Genomic DNA, 21,204 nt, shown 5'->3' with positions numbered 1-21,204 from the left:
GTACCCAGAAAATAATGATAATATGATGCTAACAATGTCATGGCATAATACTTTAGGGTCCCAGACAGCAGGCCGCTTAATAGCTGAACAAAGAAAATGTTACAGTGTTTTTAGTGAATAGTGGTACCAATTGTTTCCAGACATTGCCTTAAGGCATGCTACCCGTACTCCTCGCCCTGCTCGTCCTTCATCATCATCACAGCATGCAGCAGTGCTGTCAGGCACAGAGATAGTTCCATCAGCAGCTGGAACTTCGAGTCAAGCTGTTGTTCCTGCAGGTTCCGTTCATACTCCTGAGTTTGGTCCACATGGTAAGACTACTGATCATCACTAATTGTTGATATGTGAGTAGCAAGATTTGAGATGTTTAGATGAGAGATAAATGATGTAGTCACAAGCTTATTAAAAGTAGGTAAACATGTTCCTGTCATAGAAAGGCCTTATCATGGCAGTACCAACAAGAACATAAAGTTAACAGTAGTGAACTTCAAGCTCTTATTTATCTCTAAAATTAGGAAAAGTAACCAGTCATTTGTAGATGAATGATGGGTGGAGCATCAACACATGAAACAGACCAGAAAATCACACTAGCTTTCTGCACAAGTCTTTTTCCGATATTAGTAATCTCCCCCCCCCCCCCCCCTCTCTCTCTCTCTCTCTCTCTCTCTCTCTCATGTGTGTGTGTGTGTGTGTGTGTGTGTGTGTGTGTGTGTGTGTCTTTACATTAGAAAAAGAGTGAAATTGTTGGCCAGAGGCTAGTGTGATTTTTCGGATCGGTTTCATGTTTCTATATGCCATCCATCCATCCATCCATCCATCAATCATTGGTTGCCTTTTCTAATTTTGCTTCACTGTTTCCATCTTGCTTCCGATGCTAGAATATTGCCCTTTCTGACGACTAGACAGCGAGTAGGAGAAAGGGAAATATATGCTCTATTCCAGAAATACAGAAATAACAGGACAGTGGGGAAGAAAAATTGTTGATGTTGCTAGTTCTTAGAATTTAATAGTGAATTGCAGAACTCCATAGCTTTTAAGAGATCATTGGTCATTAGAGAAAATGAACTGAAATTAAATAAATGTGTGGATCCAGAGTATTGAGTATAGAAGAATGTTAAAATTTGTAAAACAAAATGATACAACATTCAGGTAATGGCTCACTCTTATTTGGGTTAATTCCTTTATTCATTTTCTCCATTCATTATTTGGTTTTTATGCAGTTGCATCATGAACAGTTAAAATTAAATAATAGGAGCGTAAACAGTTGTCAGATGTTCAGGTTCTCTGCCTTCAATGGGTTTTCTATGATTGCCAGGGTAAGGAGGAGTTTTAATGTTTCGACTCCAAAAAAATTTTGAACAAGAGTGAATTCTCATTTTGTGGTGGTGGTGGTACAGATGTTTCTTGAAAGTGACATTAGAAAACATGCTTGTGGAATATGGATGTGTATAGCCAACAGTTAATACATGGGAAAATCGGGATAGGTCTTTCCTCCGGCAGCATATGTCAGAAGGCTGACATATGCATGCTGACAATATTGCGTGCCCTTGACAGTTTCCGCTAATAAGTAGCGACGTAGGATAATTTTGTGTGTGTGTGTGTGTGTGTTCCAGTAGTTATTGTTGTATTGTAGCTTCTGTAGTGCCCCAACCGTAGACAGATCTCTCTTGAAAGTTATTTCCTCACACTTGAAAGTATAATATATAATTACAAATTGCTTGATAGAGATTTTGTTATGCTATTAGCTACTCTTAAGTTTTTCTTCAAGTACAGCTGTTGGTTTGTCTGAGGACATGCTGTCACTTTTATGCGTCAGTTGCATGGACGATTTAAAAATTGTGTGTCTATGAAGAGAATCCCTAGAATTGCACAAGCTGTAAATTTAATGTAGAGGCTGCAGTTGTCGAATTAAACAAAGTTATCGAACCAGGTGTACATAATATCAACAGTTAATCTTGTTTGATAAGATACTTACTGATACTTACTCAAAACACACTACTCCACAGTTCAAGATGGTGTACTGTTGATCAAGCACAGATGGAATAATTGCTCAGTGCTTATGAAATATATTTGGTAAAAAAGTTTCATCACAACTGACTTTTTAGGTTAAGTACACTGCTTGCACCAAATGCTTGTGCTATATGATGACACACTGCAATAAAATTTTATATTGATACTGGTTGAAGTTTTTAGCTAATTTTGCAGAGAACCTACATCTGTGTACGTAAAATATATCAAGAGTATCAGAAAAATATATTACATGTAAATAGCTTCACATGAACTGTGATGATTATTACATTATGATGATGCAGAAATACTTGCCAATCTCAGCCTGAATTACATATCTGGAGTAGAAAATTGAGTTTCAGCTTCATCATGGACAGTGTGCTGTGTTATGCTTATTTACAAACAAAGATAAAGGAACAAATATAGCAGTGTCTGTGTTATTCTGAAGTATGATGCAATAGATGTACTCGCAGTTGCAAATATGGACAACCATCAGTTGTATAATGTTATGACGGCAATGAAAATTTGTGCAGACTGGGACTCGAACCTGATTTCCCATTTATCACGAGCAGTCGTCTTACCATTTGGCTATCCGAGCATGACTCACTGCCAGATACATGGTTGACAACACATGGAAGTTTGGATCTGGCCATGAGTAATTCTCGGGTAGACAAACGGTAAGGCGACTGCTCGCAATAAGTAGGAAATCTGGGTTTGAGTCCCGGTCCAGTACAGGTTTTCATTGTTGTCATTCCACTATACAGCTAATGGTTGTCAATATTTGCAACTGCAAATACATTCCATGGAAAGAAGTTGATGAAATGGGGGTTTGGGGGGGGGGGGGGGGGGGGGGGGGGGGGGTGGCGTGCTACCAGAGATTGAGGCAGAAGGATTTCAGGACTGAGGAATGTGTGTTGGAAAAACAGCTCATATCTACATAATTCAGAGAAATTGCTGTTGGGGATAAGGAACCAGATGACATGAGTTGTGAACTAGCCATTGAAATTAATAATGTTTTGCTCAAGAGCATGTTGTGCCACTGTGTAGCCAACTCTGCTCTTTGCCACACTTTGGCGGTGACCATTCATTTGGGTATATAGTTGGTGGTCATGCGCACATAAAACTCTGTGTAGAAATTGCAGCAGAGGTGGTATATGAGATGAGTGTTTTCACAGGTTGCCCTACCTATGATGGGGTACGGTAGACCTATGATGGGACTGGAGTAGGATGTGCTGGAAGAACGTATCAATGTAGGTCTTGCACCTTGCACTTTCTTAGGGATGTGACACTTGCAGAAGATTGCGATTAAGTGTGACAGAAGGATGGAGTAGGATACTGTGTAGATTGTGTGGGTGGTTGAGTGCCACTTGGTGTTCCAAAAACTAGCTAAGTTCTAAGCCTTGTTTATGTGTCATTGAATGACTCAATGTATATACTGTTTGGTGAGTTGTTACTTTTACTCCTTAAATTACTTACATTCCCCCAGGACTTTCCATTACTTATAGCAGTGTTTTTCCACCTGTGGGTCGTGACCCCCTGGGGGGGTCGCAAAGCCTTGCTCAGGAGGTTCCGGTCACAGGAGAAAGCAGTTGCAGGCTGGCTGAACGTATGTTTCATGACGATCATCTGCTATAGTACAAATATCACACAGAAGCGACAAGATTTTGTGAAAGTATCTTGCAAATTCGCTCACGTTCAGATCTAGTACTTACTTATAATAATGAATATGAATTTAATTTAAACCTGTTGAGGAGTTCAAATATGCAAACACTTGCAACAGTGAGAAGCAACACAATGTCTATTGGATCTCTTCCCACTTCTGCGGATTGGAACTAGGGCAGCGAGATTCACTAAGTCTTGTACAGATAGTATTTACCTCTGAGAGGTTTGCAGGGCTGGGATGGTGGTACAGTGGCAGCGTCTTGTGTATTACTGACAACTTAGTTTACATGCCAATCATCGGCTGTGATAAAAATATCAGATGGAACGAGAACAATGTATGAAAACACATTTAAAAGATGCTCACGTTCAAGTGTGATACAAAATGGCTGCAACAATACACACACAGCTCACGTGAAAGATTTGGCGCCATGGTTACTAGAATGCATTTCAGTAACAAGCTTCGAATCAAACAATAGATCTCTAGGATTGGCAGCAGTAAGACAAGGTATGAAGTACAGAAATTTCTATCGAGCGGTTCTAGGATGCCTGAGCTCAACTCAGACTTTAATTCACACACTGCATGTTGATGTTATTTATATTTTTTTTAGTTTTGTGTCTTCATCGGGATTCCCACAAAATCGTCGTTGCTGGTCACCTGGTTAATTTGTCATTTCTTTCGTGTAGTTAATGTTGGTGATTGCTGTGAAGAGTTGTAAAATATCTTACAAAAATCTAGTACCATCATTTGTAAAAATATGTACTGAATGAAAGTAAACGAAATAACTATCCTGCTACATGTCTCAAAACTAGGGGCCCTGTAATACAAAAACATAGGCCTATGGTAAATGGTATTTATTTTTTATTAAAGTTACGTAATTCCTTGTTTAACATTAATTCTGAATTGAGCATAATGTAGATCGTTCTGTAATAAAATACACCATGTTAACGACAAATAAACGCAACGCTGGAAAAAGTGTGTTCAGGAACCGATTTCATAACTAAATGAAGAAGATCCAGTAAGTAACTGTGAGAAATTCGAATAAAAAGATCTTCTTGTTTTACAAATTGACTACACAGTGGTACCTCGTTTAATGATGGTAATTCACTTCTGGGTCTTACCTGCACTGCAAAGCATTTGTTATGCAAAACATATTTTTTCTGTTGGAATTCACGTAAAAAAAAAGGATAATGTATTCCATTCTGATAAAAATACTAAAAACAGTTTTATAAAAATGTACATCCTTTTTTACAAGCAGTCGCCAAAAGACATTTGTTTTACCTTCTCTTCAAAATGAGTCATTAACACAGAAGACAGCTAGCTGAATGAAACCTCGGCCTACGTATCGGTTAATGCGCAGCTTTTTTGAATTCGTGTTGGTTAACGATGACATATCTAAAATGGAATTCATACAGAGGTATTTCAGGGCCTTGAAGGAACATGAGTCTATAACAACAACACCGGTGTAAAACATTATGCTCGTTTTTCCTCCACGTTTTCTGTTATTTCATTGTCATTTCTTTCCCGCGTTGCATAAACCATACTGTGAAGAATATAGTCAATAACTATAATGATGCGATCCAGCTATTATACGCAAATGCACAGCGCTTTATCTGCACAACTGCAATTTTATGCATGATGGCTAATGTGTCTCATTTGTATTATTAAAAAGCATACTTGACACTTATTAAGATTTTATTGTTTTGAACAGTTTTTATTCATAGAGCGACATCAGCGATATTTGCCTCGTGTGCCACTTAGCCAGATGAAATAAAGTACAACCGTATCAATGAGAAGGCTGTGCCTTTATTAATAATTTGTCAAATTGTGGTTCTGCTTTTGAGACACATATCGCCAAATCATTTTCTAGTTGAAGTCTATTTCTCTTCTTAGTTTTTAAGTTCATCATTGAAGAGAACACTAATTCACAAAGGTAGGAAGTGGCAAATGGCACTAACAATTTCAAAGCATCCTCTGCCAGCTGTGGATAATCTTCTTTTCTCTTCATCCAGAAGACGTCAGTCTTTTGCGAATTAAATTCCATTTTAAGCATCCCATCAGCTGCTAAATCTGTAAGTGTTCTTTCGTCCTCGTGCTGACATATCTAAAAAAGGATTTAGTGTCCATCTATGACTGTTCTCAGCGTCAGAGTTCAGCTCTGGAAGGTAACTTAACAGTTTCTCTTCCAAATTATGCAAGCTCTGTATAAAGCAAGGAATCTGAGAACTCAGTACCACCGACTGGTCCACTGCAATTTCTTCGACAATCATCTGAATACGAGGGAAAGACTCAAACATCATCTTTTGTAAAAATGTTGATCACGAACTAAGTTTGCGTGGAATTCTTTGATTTTATCCTTAGCTGTTATAGTGTTTTCTTCTTGCCCTTGGAGATTTTGATGGAGCGAACTCATGTCTTCACAAATGATCCTAAACAGTCGAGTTTGCAGCACTTTACCTTTAATAGAGTTTACAACTTTGATCACATCTTTAAGCACGTAATTTAAATCAGAAGTTAAAATTGTGGCTGCCAGAGTGTGTCGATGAAGAAAGCAGTGTGTCCACGAAAAATTTGGCATTATTGATTTTAATTTCGTGACGAGCCCACTTTTACTACCAGTCATAGCTTTAGCACCATCACTACAAATGGCGATACATTTCTCCAATCAATCTCGTAGTTGTGAGTGCTTTCTAAAAATATGTCATACAAACACTGACCATTAGTGTTCGCAGGGAGTGCTTTGCGAAATAAAATGTCTTCCATGATACTGCAAAGCAAAACGTGGTTTCTTCTTTACTTTTTTGACTATCTGTTCTCGAATGTCACTGACCATATTGTTTATTCCACGTTCAGTGGTATTATCAGAAAGTGGTACGCTTTGCAGCATGTTTGCCTCTTGCTTACCTAACATAATTTCAACCATATCCAGGGGTGCTGACAAAATAAGATTCTCTGCATTTGTATGTGGCTTCCCTGCTGTAGCAACTTGGTAGCTAGCTAGTAATGTGCTCTCGTTGACACCGGATACCTACAATAGGATTAAAAAATTGTTAAATCAGAAAAAGAATAAAAATTAGAAACATTAATACTATTTGAAACCAACAACTAACATTACGGTTTTATAACCTGAATCATAGTAGTTTGCTACCAGTTAAGTGTTTTCAGTTTCCTTTAGAAGAAATCCAACAGTTTATCAGCTTCCTTGGAATGTTTAGTTGAGGGGTGATGCAGAAGCTTTGATGGTTTCATACTCTCACGTCGCAATACTTTGCTGCAAATTATAAATTGAGGTTTATTGTTCATGGTTCATGACAGTAAAACCATACTTCAGATAACTGTTGTCATAAAGTCCTCCTCCCCCCCTCCCCCCTCCCCTCCAAGTTTTGATTCACTTCCGCCACTGCCACTTGTACCAGACATAGAGGGTTGCACAGATCTTTTAAGAAACTTGTCCATTTTATGCTCACTCAGAGCGAAGCGTGAAGACAATAATCACGCCCATACTTGCTGGCGTACTCACACAACTGATTGTACTCACCAAAAATGTGTGACTATCCCCCCACTGACCTCTTCTCACCCCCACCCCTCTAACGCAGCAAAGAATATTAATCAAATCTCTGCCCGTAGAGCACTGTGACTGCTTTTCACATTGGACTAGATTTCTCGATCAGTATAGTATCAGTAGAAGGAAAATTAAATATGTTGCCTTTGAAATCGCTGGCATACTTTTATTATGGTTCTGGAGGTCAACAGAATATTTTTGCTTGGAAAGGGGTTGCATATTCAAAAAGGTTGAAAAACACTGCTATATTGTAAAGGTACTTGCTTGAAATAGAGCTATTATCCACATTGCAGCTTTATCATACATTTTTTTCTCTTACAGAGTTGAAATGTCTTGAGTACAGTGGGGTGATTGGTAATTATTATTAAAGTGTTGCCATTTGCTGTGCTGGTGGATGTATGATTTATTTTGTTTAGTGATTGGTAGTTATGTATGCACAATACATTTAAGAATATACTCAACTTCTTAAGAGAATAATTCTCAGTTGTTTTGCACTGCTTTAATCTGCCACTATTCATTGTCCTACAGATAATTTTGTTTTGAGGTCTGGGCATGTCTTCAGGTTTGAATTTTGGCCAGTCTGTATTTAGTGGTCATACTAGTATTTTGGATTATCGCCTTGAGTTTCATAAATTATTCTTGGAAAATTTCACAAGATCCTAGTTGATATCTTTCTTATGCTTCTCACAGCATGTTAGTCGTATCGTAACTGCAGCTATTATTATTATTATTGTTGTTGTTGTTGTTGTTGTTGTTGTTATTATTATTATTATTATTATTATTATTATTATTATCATTATCATCATTTACTAAGAGGACCAGATAAGGACCATAATAAACTGATAATCAGTTGGTGTCAGCTTTCCCCCCTTCCATTTCACCCCCACGTTTTTTCATTAATATATTGTGTTAGTCATCATTTATCGGCTTGGCAATAGTTCTTTATTTCTCGTCTCAGTAAGTCCCAAACATCACGTCTTGGCATTTTTATATAAATCCTCTTTTTATTTTTTGGATCCAGTATACTTTGTAAGATTTTTGTCTCATTTTCCTTCTGATTTCCCTAACAAACATATCTGTGAAAGGATAAAACATTCAGATGTATATAGGCACATTGGTTTTATGGCACAGTTGTAATGGTGAATTTTGGTATTTATAGAAAGAGTTCTTTGTTGTAAATGTAGCATGGTTTCAAAAGGTATTTCAGTTTTTCTGGTTCTTGTTGTTAAGGATTCTTTATCCAGTCTATTACTGTATTCCATTCACCCAAATATTTGAAGCTATTCACATGTTTTACATTTCTATAGTGGTGTTTAGCTGGCTTGTATTGTTCTTGATATTTGACATGAAGATGGAGCCTTGTATTAGTGGAGTCATGTCACCCGGTTGAATGAATTGCACTTTTTTTTACAAGAAGTTGTTGATTGTGTACGGATACGCCGCCGTGCAGGTGAAAGGCAGTTCCAAACATGCAGTGCGTTATGGACATAGAGCAGTGTGGATGGGGACATAATACAAAGATGACAAAGTCATACACACATATACAGCTGGTGTTGGTATTTGCACTCTGGTGATTTATGAGAAGTAGTTTCTGATGTGGTTACGGGCGGGTGATTCATGTGAAAAGGTTTCTAACGTGATTATGGCTGCTCAACGTTAATTAACAGACTTTGAACACCGAATGGTAGTTGAAGCTAGACGGATGGCTCATTTCATTTTGGAAATCATTTTGAATTCAATATCCTGAGGTCTACAGTGTCAAGAGTATGCCAAGAATACCAAATTTTCAGGCATTACACAGTGGCTGATGACCCTCACTTAATGACTGAGAGCAGTGGTGTTTGCTTAGAGTTGTCAGTCCAAACAGACAAGCAGCACTGCATTAAATAACCACAGAAATCATTGTGGGACATACGACAAATGTATCCATAAGAACAATGCGAGAAAATTTGGTGTTAATGAGCAATGGCAGCAGACAACGGATGTGAGTACCTTTGCTAACAGTGTGACATCTCCTGCACCACCTCTCTGGGCTCATGACCATATCAGTTGGACCCTAGACAACAGGAAAATGGTGAGTTGATCAGGTGAGGCCATCTTTCGCTAGGTAAGAGCTGATGGTAGGGTTCAGAGTGTGCCACAGTCCCATGAAGCCTTGGACCCAAGTTGTTGACAAGTACTGTCCAAGCTGGTGGTGGTTCCAGAATGCTTGTGGGCTGTGTTTACAGGAACTGATGAGTCTTCTGGTCCAAATGAACCGATCATTGACTGGAAATGGTTATGTTGACTAATTGGAGACTATTCACAGCTATTCACGGTCGTCCTGTTCCCAAACAGCGAAGAAATTTTATGGATGACTATGCACCACATCAGTGGGCCACAATTGCTTGTGATTGGTTTGAAGAACACTGTGAACAATTTGAGCAAATGATTTGACAACCCAGATCGCCCAGTATTAATCCCATCGAACATTTATGGGACATAATCGAGAGGTCAGTTCATGCACAAAATCCTGCACTGGCAGTTCTTTCGCAATTATGGAGGGCTATAGAGGCAGCATGGCTTGCAGCTTGGCTCAGTGTTTCTGCAGGGGACTTCTAACAACTTGTGGAGTTCATGCTATGTAAAGTTGACCCATTATGCCACGCAAAAGGAGGCTCAACATGACAATAGGAGGTATCCCATGAATCTTGTCATCTCAGTGTAGACAGCCAGGGACTACGTGAATCGTATGTTTTACCACTTGTATACCATCTTGATTGACATCCTCTCCGACACCAGTGGCATTTTCCAACAGGATAACTGTCTGCATCACAAAGCCAGCATCATGCACCGTGGTTGGAAGAGCATGGTAGTGAACTCACATTGTTCTGATCCGCACACGAGGGTAATATATGGGGCACAGTTGGGTGCCAGCTTCACATCCACAAACCACCAGGCCATAATTTATAAGAATTGAGAGACTGATGCCTAAACATGTGGTGCCATGTACCTCCAGAAACCCACCAAGGACTCGTTGAAGCAATGACATTCAAAATCACTGTCATGTTGCGTTCCAAAAATCAAAGAGGATGTCAGTGCCACATATTGGGATTAGTTCATCATTTAGGGACAAATCAACAGGGGATGTAATGAATTTTGTTTTGGTCCAAAATATTTTATTAGGTCCCTCTCCCATTTCATCTAAATCCATTACCTTAAGAGTTTTGATTTTATAAGGCCTTTTCAAGGGTAAAAAAAAGTGTTAAGAAACAGTTTAGATGTTCATTGCACTGTACACTGAGGGAATTAGATGAGAAAATGACATTAAAAGCAGTAGACGAATTTTATTTTCTGGGCAACAAGACAACTGATGATGACTGATATAGAGAGTATATAAAATGAAAATTCAAGGTTGCCACAGGTTCTGGAAATCAGGGAATATCAGGGAATTTTCAGATACATCAGGGGAATTTGGGGAAAAAAATTGGAAAAATCTCACTTTTGTCTCAGGAGATGAAATGTTTTGTTCGCAGAGGTGTCGTGCGTCGTTGCTGGTGGGTGCAGCTGAGTATATGCACTGCTTCCCTACTCCCTCATTCTTACTGCTTCTCCCCTTCCTACCACTTCCCTCAGCTTGCAGTAAGTGCTGCTACCACTTCTTGCCACCAGCCTAACAGCTGCCAATGAGTGGCAGGGAGGTGTGAGGAGTGGTTTGTTTGGATCTGATTCTCAGAGACAGTAGCTGGAGACGCCAGTCGTGTGCACAAGTAGTGTCTGAGTGATTTGTGAATGTGTGTGTGCTCTCATTTTGTGACAAAAGCTATGGCTGAAAATTTGGCTGTGAGAGTGTGATTGTCTTTTCCCCATGTCTGTCCGTGGCTCAGCAATCATATTTACGGTGAGTTGCTGCCTATCCTCATTACTATTGATTCTCGAAGTGTTTGAACAAGTTATCTGTTGCATGGATTGATCACTGTGGTTTCTCTTCATCAACACGCTGTCTGTGGCTCGTGAATAGCTGGCTGCAAGGGTGGATTTCTGCGACGGGTCAAAATCGCAGGCTGTTTGTGTGGGTATCTGTAATGGATCGGGCCTGCCGATCTGAAGCAATTAGGATCCCACTAATGCGCAGGCCGTGCCCGTTGGAGGCTGGGTCTCTTTGTGTGTGGCATAATGCAGTAGATTTTCATGGTTTATCCATGGGCCCAGGACTGTGGTGCTTCTCAGCAGGCCAGAGGCCATGACTGATGGACTGTCTCACCACAAGTACATTGTACAGTGTGGCATTTTATAGAAATTTCATTTATATATGTTAGAAAGTGTGGATTATAAGAAGAAGAAGAAAACTGTCAGTCGCTCGTGGTTTGTTTGCTATGTACTCATGTATTTCTCAAAAGAAAAATCACACAATACCTGTAAGATAATAGATATAACACAGTGGGCAATAACCAACAGTAATTAACATAGTAGAACCAACATTTTATAGGTGGTAACCTACAGTGTTGGTTTACACAATTCTTCTCCGCCTTATTCACTTCTTTCAAGAGGCCTTCTTTTTTCTGAGGTTATTTTTGAAACCAGTGAAGGTAGTTTAAATCTGTCTTGTGACTCCAAGGAAATGTGTGTTTTTGCCACACAATGTGTGTGGTTTTATTGAAATAAAATAACATCAGTGGTCTTACTGAAACACACACATCATTTGGCTTGCTTTCTCCATCAAAAAACAGTTCATTACAAAAGATGTTGATGTTAGTACTTAAGATTTCTGCTCACATCAAGAAACGCCATCTGCTTCTAAGTTTATATATATATATATATATATATATATATATATATATATATATATATATATATATATATATATATATATATATATATATATATATATATATATATATATAAAAAACAAAGATGATGTGACTTACCAAATGAAAGTGCTGGCAGGTCGACAGACACACAAACAAACGCAAACATACACACAAAATTCAAGCTTTCGCAACAAATTGTTGCCTCATCAGGAAAGAGGGAAGGAGAGGGAAAGACGAAAGGATGTGGGTTTTAAGGGAGAGGGTAAGGAGTCATTCCAATCCCGGGAGCGGAAAGACTTACCTTAGGGGGGAAAAAAAAGGAAAAAAGGACGGGTATACACTCGCACACACACACATATCCATCCACACATATACAGACACAAGCAGACGTATTTGGTCTTTAAATACGTCTGCTTGTGTCTGTATATGTGTGGATGGATATGTGTGTGTGTGCGCGAGTGTATACCCGTCCTTTTTTCCCCCCTAAGGTAAGTCTTTCCGCTCCCGGGATTGGAATGACTCCTTACCCTCTCCCTTAAAGCCCACATCCTTTCGTCTTTCCCTCTCCTTCCCTCTTTCCTGATGAAGCAACCGTTGGTTGCGATAGCTTGAATTTTGTGTGTATGTTTGTGTTTGTTTGTGTGTCTATCGATCTGCCAGCGCTTTCGTTTGGTAAGTCACATCATCTTTGTTTTTAGATATATATATACAAAAAATTGTTTGCACTATTGTTTCTTGTACCATAGCTTCAAAGACAGATTGTCAACTTATGTCTTAACCCCTGAGATCTGAAAATTTGTCAGGGGAAATTTCTATAACTTGTATGGAAATATCAGGGAATTTCACTTTGGGAAAGTTGTGGCAACCCTGAAATTATCAGCAACAAGAAAAGCATTTCTGCAAAAGACCAAAAATTTTAACATCTAATACAATTCAGACTGAATTTTGTAACAACAACAATGATGACATCAACAGTAACAAGCAGATGAAACAGTATTTCTTATGCAGCTGTACTTACTTTTAATGTTTTAAATTGCAGGCCCAGTTGAAAGTCAGCCAAGTTTGGAATGGAACCCCAGTATTTCTGGAAATGAAGTTGTACCTGCAGGTACTTCGTTTAATTCTGAAGTTGTTCCTTCCACATCAGGTACACGTAAAGTTCACATGAAGAAAAGGAAACAGGGAAAAGCTGGTGGGAAGTCTTGTGGTGACTGCTTGGACAGGTGCTTGAAAGTAAGTGTCACTTATGTCCTTAATCTTTTTTGTATTTCACTTAGCAGTCACAACACAATCTGTAATGAATGGACTTATCTCCACTAGTGAGGTAACCCTTGTTAGATATGATCCAACTTCAGTGTATGCCAGCTACGAGGAATGATGTATATCTGGCATAACCAGGCACATGATAATACGGTGTCACTCTCAAACTAGTTGTGGGTAAATAATTAAAGGCATAAAGTGTAACTGTGGAAGAGCTAGTTCCTGAAATATAGTAATAGTAAATTATTTTCTTGTAATATGGGCCCACAGCATCTATAAATTTTTTGAAGGGTTTTATCGTGATCAGCTGTTATAATTTTATTTTATGATTGTAGTTTCGGTATTACCCCAATTTCAAGCATCTACAAAACATAATACAATATAATGAGAACAATTTACTGTGGGATTAACGGTGGGTACAACCAGGTTTGTAGTATTTTAATATTCATTTATTGTTCTTACAAGATTTTGACATAAAGGTTAAGGTAGCAATAACAACGCAATATGCACAAATAAGCTTCAGAGAACAACTGTCGTCCAAATAAAATTCCTTGATAGTTGACGTCTGTTACTTGCCCTATAGTGTTGCCACATCCGCTGCCGGCTACCGCTTGATTACAAATGACACACAAACACGGCAAGTCACTTCACAAATGCTGTTAATGTGTAATGTGGATCAATGTTGGGATAGGCCACCATGTGGTATGACTGTGTGCACACAGTTTTAATCTGCCAGGAAGTTTCATATCAGTGCACATTCTGCTGCAAAGTGAAAATCTCATTCTGGAAACATCCCCCAGGCTGTGGCTAAGTCATGTCTCCACAATATCCTTTCTTTCAGGAGTCCTAGTTCTGCAAGGTTTGCGGGAGAGCTTCTGTGAAGTTTGGAAGGAAGGAGGTGAGGTACTGGTGGAATTGAAGCTGTGATGATGGATCGTGAGTCGTGCTTGGGTAGCTCAGCTGGTAGAACACTTGCTCACGAAAGGCAAAGGTCCCGAGATCGAGTCTTAGTCCGGCACACAGTTTTAATTTGCCAGGAAATTTCAACTTAATTATTCATATTTGGTTTCAACTGACTATGATCATAATTTTTTTAAGTAATACTCAATAATCACTGTTATCATTTGAACTGTTGAGTATCAGAGAGAGCATTTGCTGTCTGTAACAGCCTTAATTTACAATAGAGATGCATATCCTTCAAGAAAGGTAATTATTAGGAGGCATTATATTCACATATGAGACTACAGATATTCTGTTATTTGTAGTTATGTGTAGTATTATAGAGAGAAATTCAAAATGAAGCAGTTACAAACTGCTATTTGATGCATAACGATACATCATAAGACTAAATCATTAGAACAACAGAGACTGAAAAACCTCCCAGGGGTCCACAATTCTTTTGTGTACACAAGCGTGGTGAGCATGGGACCCCGAGCTAGTGCAGCTCTTTCCTGTCCGGTCTGCATACCTTCCCTTTCCACACCTTCCCTGTCTCCAATCCCTCCCCCCTTCCCTTCCCCTTTTCCCTCTCTTTGGGAGTATGTTTTGTGCCTATGTCCAGAGACAGACGCTTGTGACTGTAAGTCATGGTTTCTGTTTTTATCTCTCTACTGGAAAGTCTTTGTCCTTCTCTTTTCCTTGATTCTTCTCTTTACCTTGATTCTTCTCTTTACCTTCTTCTTCGCTGCAGTGTTTGAGAATTCTTCTCTTCTTTCCTTTTCTTTGTTCCTCCCTTTCTCTTTCTTTCCTTCCTGTGTGTGTCTGAAGGTCGACCCACACGTAGCCATTAATGGGGTAACGTGTAATTCCCTGCACTGGGTAGACAAGTAGGACGTGTACATATCCCCTGATAAAAGCCAGGCCATGCCCAGGGAAGGGTGATTACCCGAGCTGGTACCTTCCGAACATAGCGATTGGTCCTTCTGTCCTTTTCTCGGGAGGTGTGACCTGAGATGTGGACAATCACCTAATGCTGGAGTGCGCTTAGAGGGGGCCCCCACTAGGAAGGAGTGCGCCATTGGAGATGCCAGTAATCATGGGGGGTACTGTCGCATTGGTTTCTTCTACTTCTACAACTTCTGCCCACAAGAGAAAGCTAGATGAGTCTCGGCCATTGAAAATTCTTCCATCAGTGCCAAAGTTCCTAGTTGTTTCTTGGTCTGACAAAGGTCAACACTTCTTCACAGTTAACCCTTCAATTATTTAGAAAGATGTCAAAGAAATTGCAGGTCCTGTAAAGTCTTGTTCCCGGTTACGAAATGGCACCTTGTTGTTAGAAACAGACAGTGCCCTCCAGGCACATAAATTACCTTCCCTGCCTGGATGGAAGCGCACCGTACTTCAAATTCATCGTGCAGGGTGGTTTATACAAGATCACTCGACAGATTATCCAGTGAGGATATTCAAAATTACCTGTCTGATCAGAGGATAACGACCATACATCGAGTCATGAAAAGGGTTAAAAAGGAATTGGTACTGATCCGCACTCTCTTCTTGACATTTGACAGAGTTCAACTTCCATCAAACATTAAAGTAGGAGACGAGGTACTGGCAGAAGTAAAGCTGTGAGGACGGGGCGTGAGTTGTGCTTGGGTAGCTCAGTTGGTAGAGCACTTGCCCGCGAAAGGCGAAGGTCCTGAGTTCGAGTCTCGATCCGGCACACAGTTTTAATCTGCCAGGAAGTTTCAAGTTTCATTAAAGTGGGATATGAGAATTTCAATTCACCCTTACATCCCCAACCCTACACGTTTGCTTCAACGGTTTAATCATACCAGCCAGTCGTGTTCCAATACGGCCAAATGCGTTGCCTGTATCAGGGATGCCCATGAGGGTGGTTGTCCACCTCCATCCTCTCATTGCAACAACTGTATGGGCGACCACATTGCTTCCTCTAGAGATTGTCTTATTTTTAAAGATGAGCGAATTACTCGGGAAATACGAGTAAAGGAAAAGGTGTCTACATTTTCTGCTCATAAGTTATTCGCCAGTAGAAAGCTCACTGTGCTCCCAGTGGGTAAATATAGCACTGTCGTCGCCTCTCCTTGACCTACTAAGGAGATAGCCACGCAGACTTGCGAACTCACCTTTAGTGCCATGGTCGTCAGATTGGCCAGCCCAAAGATCACCCGTTCAACCTCCCCACTATCCCCGCTCACTTTAAGGCTCAACCTTCATCGTCTCCTGCTAAATCATGGACCCCAAAATAAGACGCCTGGACTTCATAAAGAAAAGAGCCTACTTGTGAAGATTTTTTTCATACTCAGACCTCACAACCATCAAATCCTCCCTCATCTCAATGTCCTGCTTCCAAGAAGACGAAACAAAGTCCCTCTCCTTCTCCATCATGGCGTGCCTCTCCTACAACGTCACCCAGAGGTAGCCACCCTCAGCAGTCTTCCGTGTCACCAAGACGCACCTCTGGCAGCCGATCAACCAGCCGATCACTGGTGGCAGGAGCTGCCCCCGAACAACCTACAGATCTGTATTTGGATGGATGCCGTTCCACACCCTCAACTGCCGGCTCTCAGCAGTCGTTGAGTTGACTGCAACCATGGTGAGAATTTTCTCTTTTCTGTCCACCTTATGTCAGTTATCCATTGGGATATCTGCAGAATTCGCTCCAATTGTCCCCGGTCTTCTTCTGTCTTCAGGCAACGAAGCTCATTTCCAATCAGTCCAGTTTGATCTCCCCTGTGTTGATGGCACTCTGGCACACAGGAGACGTATAATTCTTCTCCATGATACTATCCCTTATCATCCAATCCCCTTAAACAGTTCCTTCCAAGCTGTCGCTGTACGTCTTTCCCTTTCTGGATACACCTTCTCTCTTTGCATCAAGTACATTCCGTAGTCTACACCAATGGCATGAGCAGATCTTCTTCATCTGCTTGGTCAGCTCCCACCCCCCTATTTGCTGGTTGGGGACTTCTGTGCCCACCAGCCGCTTTAGGGATCTCCGTTTCCTTCCCCAAGAGGCTCCCTATTGATTGACCTCTTCCACCTAGAGGATCTTGTTTGCTTCAACACTGGGGAATCTACTTTTCTGTCTGCTTCCACGTCAATCTACTCTCATTTGTACATTAACCTAGCTTGCCGCTTTGAATGGTTTGCTCTTGCTGATATACACTCCAGTGACACATTTTCCATGTGCCCTTAGATTACATCCACAACTCCATCTATGCGCCCAAGTTGCTTGCAGTTTTCCCAAGCCAATTGGACACTTTTCTCCTCTCTAGTAACATTTGATGGCAGTCAGTTTCCTAGCATTGTCGATCAGGTCACTCATGTTACAAAAATTATTCTTACAGCTGCAGAATGTTCAATACCTCGTGCCTCCCTTTTTTCCCAGGTGCCCCTCAGTTCCTTGGTGGAACGAGGCGTGCCGTTTCCCCCCGTCATCCTACGCTGGCCATTTGTATCCGCTATAAGCAGTTATATGCGTGATGCTGTCGCATCATCCGCGATAGCACGCAGGCAAGCTGGGACTTCTTTATCAGCTCCTTTAACACCTTCACTCCCTCATCTAGAGTTTGGAGTTGAATTTGACAATTATCCGGCACGTCCAATTTCTCTGCGATCTCTGGGCTAAGTGTCGTGCAAGATACCTCAGTGGACGCTGTCGCAATTTCTATCTCATTGTGCCAACACTTTGCTGAGATTTCGAGCACTTTAAATTATCCACCAGCGTTTCTCCTGAAGAAACGAGCAGCAGAAGTGCGATGTCTTGCTTTCTCCTCTCAAATTCGTGAAAGCTATAATAACGTTTTTTTTATGGGGGAACTCTAACACACTCTGTCTTCCTCTCGCTCTTCCATCCCAGGAGCAGATGGCTGTTGTTGCATTTATCATACAATAGTCTGTGTTACCTCCTTTGCCTTTATAATCGAATTTAGACTGACAGTACCTTTCCCAGAAGATGGCAGGAAGCTATTGTCATTCCTGTCCCAAACCCTGGAAAGGACAAACATCTCCCCTCCAGCTATTGCCCCATCTCTCTCACGAGTTGTGTATGTAAGGTTTTGGAGTGTTACGATTAATTGCCGTTTAGGCTGGTGGCTGGAATCCCGAAATCTTTTAACACCTGCCCAATGCAGTTTCCGAAAGCATCTTTCCACAGTCGGCTGTTTAGCTGCTCTCTCGAATTATATCATGAACAATGTTCTCAGGAAACGCCAAACAGTAGCTATATTTTTTGATCTGGAGAAGGCATACGATACCTGTTGGAGGTCAGGCATCCTCCGCACACTGTTCTCTTGGGGCTTTTGAGGTCCACTACCCCTTTTCGTCTGTGAACTTATGACAGAGCGCACATCTAAGGTGCAGGTGAACACTACCCTCCTCTGTACTTTCTCTCAAGAAAATGGGGTGCCCCAGGGCTCCGTGCTAAGTGTTGTACTGTTTGCTATAGCCATAAATCCTATTATGGATTGTGTCCTTCCCGATGTCTCGGGCTCCCTCCTCGTCGATGATTTTGCAATCTACTACATCTCCCAATGGACCAGCCTTCTTGAAACGGCGTCTTCAAGGATGTCTCGATCACCTCCACTCATGGAGCATCGAAACTGTCTTCAGATTTTCTCCCAGTGAGACCATCTGTATAAATTTTTGGCATTGTAAGGAGTTTTATCCGCCTTCACTACATTTAGGCCCTGTCAACCTTCTGTCCGCGGATGTTTACCAAGTTCTTGGGACCTATGTTTGACAGAAAACAGTGCTGGTTTCCCCACATTTCATACCTTTCGGCTCACTATCTGCGATCCCTTAAAACCCTCTGTGTTCTAAGTGATACCTCCTGGAGAGTGGACCGAGTGGCCATCCTCCGCCTATATCATCCCTTAGTGTGCTTGAAATTGAACTATGGAAGCATAGCTTACTCCTCTGCACAGCCGTCTATTCTTCGGCATCTAGACTCTGTCCACCACTCTGGATTGCGTTGAGCATCTGGAGCTTTTGACACCAGCCCCCTTGGAGAGCCTTCACGCTGAGACCGCTGAACCTCCGCTGTCTAATTGGCAAGCTGTCCTTCCGAGTTGTTACACTATTCATCTGTCTTCCATGCCTGCTCATCCAACCCAAGCCCTTTTTCTTGACGCCTCCTTGGAATTAGAGTATGCAGGCCACCTTTCCTCTCTACTACCACTGGGAGTTAGCTTCCATCAACTGCTACATTCCCTTTCCTTCCAATTTCCTAAAAACACACTCGACAAATGAGGATACGGTGCCACCTTGGCTTGGCCCCCGGACCTGCCTTCTCCATGCCTTTGCCAGCTTCCCAAGGATAGTACGCCCCCCCCTATAGTTTATCGTTGGGCATTTGCTGCTCTATGCGCACAAATGGAGCACGATATGTTCATTTACACTGACGACTCAAAGATCACCTTTGCTGTTGGGAGTGCCTATATTGTTGGTGACAACCCTATTAGATTTCGGCTTCCCGACCAGTGTTTGGTTTTTATTTTGGAGCTTTATGCTGCTCTCCAGGCTGTCCATACATCCACTGCCATAAGCACATACAGTATATTATATGCTTGGATTCGCTCAGCTCTCTTCTCAGCCTCCAAGCTCTATATCACATCCTCCCCCTGGTCCACTGGATTCAGGACTGCCTCCACATGCTCCACTTGGGGGGCGTCTCTGTGGCATTCTTCTGGATCCCAGTGCATGTTGGTATCTGCGGAAACAAGGCAGCCGATTTAGCGGCAAAGGCTGCAGTCTCTCTTCCTCAGCCCGCTGTTCGCGTGGTTTCCTTTGCCGATCTACAGAGCAATTGCGGGACATAAAACCTCTTCCCTTTGCTTGGACCTCTTCCTCCCAGCCTCGCAGTCAGGAGGAGGTAATTTTAACTAGACTGCAGATTGGGCACTGTCTTTTTAGCTATCCATGGACGGTGAGACACTTTTTACTTTAGTGCCCCTATTTTAACCTGCAACACGCTGTTTACAGCTGTCGCCTGATGTAACTTCCCTTTTAGCAGATGACACACGCTCAACCGATTGCGTCCTTGAGTTATCAGTGTCAGTTAGATAACATCGTTCATTTTAAGCACTTTTCGGGGTAAACAACCCCCCTTCAATAGCAGTTTTCTGAGATTTCCTTCCATTTTTAGTTTCCCTCCTCCTTGAGTTTCGATCCCATTGCTGCTGATTTAAATTTCGGTTTTTTACCCTTTACTAAGCCACAGAATGGGTTCCTTAAGACCGTAGCAGTTTTGTGCCCAAAATTTCTAAAATTTTTATACGCATTACAGGTGTTCTATGTGAATCACTTTGTCACACAGACAACATCCAAGCAATAATTACTTACAAGCAATACATTCTGAAGCATATGTGAAGTTGCTGATGTGAGCACATTTTGATTTCTGGAATTGTTTTCAGTGAAGAAAGCACATACACATACACATTGTCTTTCACATAACCCTACAAAAAGAAATCCATGGGTATTTGGTCCACAGATCTAAGTGACCAAAATCAGAACACAGTGTTGTGTCCAGACAAGACAGTCTAGACACAATGAGAGGAAGCCGAAAGGCACGCGCTTAAACTCACGCAGGCTGGCGTGAGGTCTGAAACAGGATACGTAATGAATGCTATAAAGAAAAGTACGTAGCTGCTGGAATACTTAACTTTAATCCACAATTGGTGAACATTGGTCTTGTTGATACAGTATTATCATCTCAATATAACTTGGTGATGGCGCCTTGCTAGGTCGTAGCAATTGACTTAGCTGAAGGCTATGCTAACTATCGTCTCGGCAAATGAGAGCATGATTGTCAGTGAACCATGGCTAGCAACGTCGGCTGTACAACAACTGGGCGAGTGCTAGTACGTCTCTCTAGACCTGCCGTGTGGTGGTGCTCGGTCTGCTATCACTGACAGTGGCGACACACGGGTCCGGCGTATACTAATGGACTGCGGCCGATTTAAAGG

At 41.3% G+C, this 21,204-nt stretch overlaps 1 protein-coding gene across 2 annotated transcripts in view; it reads left to right on the top strand.

Annotated features, from left to right (window-relative positions):
* Positions 1–21,204, top strand: part of LOC126473269 (E3 ubiquitin-protein ligase Ubr3) — a 297,943-nt gene that overhangs the window by 215,015 nt on the left and 61,724 nt on the right. The window contains exons 18-19 of one of the 2 annotated variants that reach the window (XM_050100220.1): positions 141–311; positions 13,059–13,252. In XM_050100220.1, coding sequence (XP_049956177.1) covers positions 141–311; positions 13,059–13,252 — 365 coding nt within the window. The remainder of the gene's footprint in view (positions 1–140; positions 312–13,058; positions 13,253–21,204) is intronic. The other variant, XM_050100221.1, reaches the window with a different exon arrangement.

The sequence above is a fragment of the Schistocerca serialis genome, chromosome 4 (assembly GCF_023864345.2).
Source record: "Schistocerca serialis cubense isolate TAMUIC-IGC-003099 chromosome 4, iqSchSeri2.2, whole genome shotgun sequence".
Classification (NCBI taxonomy): domain Eukaryota; kingdom Metazoa; phylum Arthropoda; class Insecta; order Orthoptera; family Acrididae; genus Schistocerca; species Schistocerca serialis.
The sequence above is the reverse complement of the archived record's forward strand: the minus strand, read 5'-3'. Positions and strand labels throughout refer to the sequence as shown.